At 53.2% G+C, this 2,903-nt stretch overlaps 1 protein-coding gene across 1 annotated transcript in view; it reads left to right on the top strand.

The window, feature by feature from the left end:
* STX10 (syntaxin 10) overlaps nucleotides 1-454 on the top strand; it is a 2,895-nt gene extending 2,441 nt beyond the window's left edge. The window contains exon 8 of the mRNA XM_024767241.1: nucleotides 58-454. Coding sequence (XP_024623009.1) covers nucleotides 58-146 — 89 coding nt within the window. The 3' untranslated portion in view covers nucleotides 147-454. The remainder of the gene's footprint in view (nucleotides 1-57) is intronic.
* The last annotated feature ends 2,449 nt before the right edge of the window (nucleotides 455-2,903 follow it).

Genomic DNA, 2,903 nt, shown 5'->3' with positions numbered 1-2,903 from the left:
GGCAGTGGAGGGAGGGGGTGGTGGGTGGTGCTGCCTCCCCTCTATGAACTCTGACCCTCTTGCTCCCAGACCGCCGACAGTGGTGTGCCATTGTGGTGCTGCTGGGGGTGCTTCTCCTGGCCCTCATCCTGTTCTTCTCTCTCTGATCCTGGTCCTCCCCAGGAAGCTGGTCCCTCCAGCTGGGGGGATCAGCAGAGCCTTGCCCCCTGGGAGGAGGGGGATCATGCCTGGGGAGCTGTCCCAAGGCTTCATCCAGAGCCAGTAGGACCCTCATGGCCCTGGGTGGGAGCCCCCACCACTGGTTCTGTCTCAAGTGCGCTTAGGGGGTGGTGGAGGTAGGGGGACCTCAGACACGCCCCTCCCCATCTCTCCTTCCCATGCCCCAAAGCCATCGCTTTGCCCGTGTGCCTTCTACATGTGTCAACTTGGAAATAAAATCCCAGCCTTTGTTACATACATTTGTATCGTATGATGTGTCGATCTGAACTTGTGGCTGTCCCTGAATGGGAACTCCTGTTCGAAGCCCCCTGCTTGCACACGCTGGGGCCAAGTGTGCATGTGTGTGCATGTGTGTGTTAAGGACTTCAATGGTTGGTATTTGGTGCAGAAAAGACTATTCTGGTTTATTTCTTGGATTTCACGATGGATAATTTTATCACCATCGAAATTCCAAACACTGATTCTTCTTGAGCTTTTGAAGTTCAGCCTAAACGTCTTTTGCTTGTTCTTTGTCTAAGGTAGGTAGGTGAGTCCCTTAGCTGTGGAACTGAGCTGTCACTTCCGAGGGGCCTCTGAGTACCACTAGGCTCCCTCATACACCTGGTCACTTTGATCCCTCTGTGATGCTTCACTCTAACAAGAAAGCATTTGTAAATTTAAGGGCTTTGCCATAGAGCCTTCCTGAGTAGGAGAAATGATTCCTATAAGCCAGGTAAACTTGTAAGTGCTGTGAATCTTAACTTATTGTCTTAGATGTTTCCATCTTGAGCATTATGTAATCAGGCATCAGGCCCACCCTTCTCAGTCGCTCATTTATACATTGTAAAGTGCTCTTAACAAGGATGTCTGTCGTTCCATTAGGCTGATTTGTCAAAGAGAACCAAATATGTTCAGATTATTTTTTTTGGTCGCACCATGTGGCTTTTGGGATCTTAATTCCCCGATCAGGGATCGAACCCAGGTCCCCCCCCCCCCACACACACTTATTTTTTAAATGCAAAACCACTACCACTAATGCTGTGGTTCAGGTTGTCTTGATCCATTCTACACGTCTTCCTGGGGTTAAAAAGATGTGCTTCTGGGAGTCTGACAGTGTTTCCACCTACCTGGGCTTGCCTACATGTTAAGACAGGCAGACTTCCTGTTACTTGAAGTGACTCTGGACCAGAGTCACCTGAGGATTTTTGTTGATGCTGCTGTTGGCTCCCCCAAACCCCTGCTTTCTGTTGGTTGAAGCTGGGCTTCAGGATTCCAGAGGGGGCTGGTCTTACTGAAGCATGCCCAAGTCACCCTGTGAATTGAGTCACCCTCAATCATCTGCCCCAAGGAAGTCTGGAGCTCCCTCCAGTCATCATGGGGTGGTGAGACCTGGACTGGGCGGAGATGAAACCCCTTGTCCACCTCCCCAGCAAAGATCTTTTGATTTGATGGAATCCCTAAGGTCTGTCAGTAGTCTTCCCACACTACTTGAGACATCTCTGAATCAATGGGACCCTAGGGCACGTTGCATCTTTTCTATTTCGGTTGTTAGAACATTTTCCCACTCATATCCTCAGGGCCCTACAGCTCTTCCAGTTTTTTTTTGTCTTTTGGCCACCGTGCGCAGCATGTGGGATCTTAGTTCCCTGACCAACCCGTGCCACCTGCAGTGGAAGCGCAGAGTCTTAACCACTGGACCACCAGGGAAGTCCCTCTTCCAGGTATTTTCAACAACCACCGGCTGATTTTAGGCTTGCCATCCCGACTTTAGTGTTCCTTCTGACTTTAGTGCTCCTTCCAGACGCAGTGGCTCGGGACGGGGCGTTCAGGACACGTTTCTGGGGCTGGGAGTGTCAAATACCATGGAAGGGCAGCAAGTGCATCTGTAATACAGATAATTCCATGGAGCAGCTGCCCTTCTAGCTTTGGAGGGGCTCCCGTGGGACGCCCATGCAGGATTTAGGGCCCACACGTGTGAGGGAAGAGCCTAGGGAGGGTGTTGTTTGTACATACTGGGGTAACCTGGAAGCTGCTGGAAGCTGTTTTCCCACCTAAAGAGGGCCCTCCCCTCAGGCCGACATTCTGAGGCATGACGTTTGGCGTGGCCGTTCTGAGCACACCCCAAGCCGGGCCCCCACTGCATGTCAGTGTGAAGCCCTGGGGAATGGGGATGTCGCTCTGCGGAAGGAGGGGGGCCCTAGTGTGCAGCCAGCGTCCCTTCCTGGGCCCGCCACCCCGCGCCCCCAGTGAGCAGCTTGCAGCAGGGCTGTTACAAAGGCGTTTAGTTTATTCTCCTCATCAGTATCACTGATATTCTCATGGTTCACATTTCCCAGTGCGGCTCCTCTTCTTACAGTAGTTAATGTGCAATCTCACTTATGGGCCCGGGGAGGAGGGGCTCGGCCCAGGGCAGGGAGGGTGTTGGCACTCCACGCGGACAGGGCGGGTGGTCTGTCCTGCGTGAAAGAGACGTGGGTGAATGGGCGGCCGGGGAAGGTGGAGGGGGGCCCCCATAGTCTTTTTTGCGTTGGTCAGTGATTCTCCATTCATGTTCCATCCTGGCTGCCCGGGGGTGGGGGGTCCTTGCAAATAATCTGTAACCATGAAGCGGACCCGGCCCTGCCAGGAGCTGGACTCAGCCAACTGGACAAACCAGGGACACCCTTGCAATGTAGCCCTTGGGGGGAGGCCCTGGGGTTGAGTGT

This window comes from Neophocaena asiaeorientalis, unplaced genomic scaffold (assembly GCF_003031525.2).
Source record: "Neophocaena asiaeorientalis asiaeorientalis breed wild unplaced genomic scaffold, Neophocaena_asiaeorientalis_V1.1 scaffold87, whole genome shotgun sequence".
Taxonomy (NCBI): Eukaryota; Metazoa; Chordata; class Mammalia; order Artiodactyla; family Phocoenidae; genus Neophocaena; species Neophocaena asiaeorientalis.
Note: the sequence above shows the minus strand (reverse complement) of the source record. Positions and strands in the feature narration are given on the sequence as shown.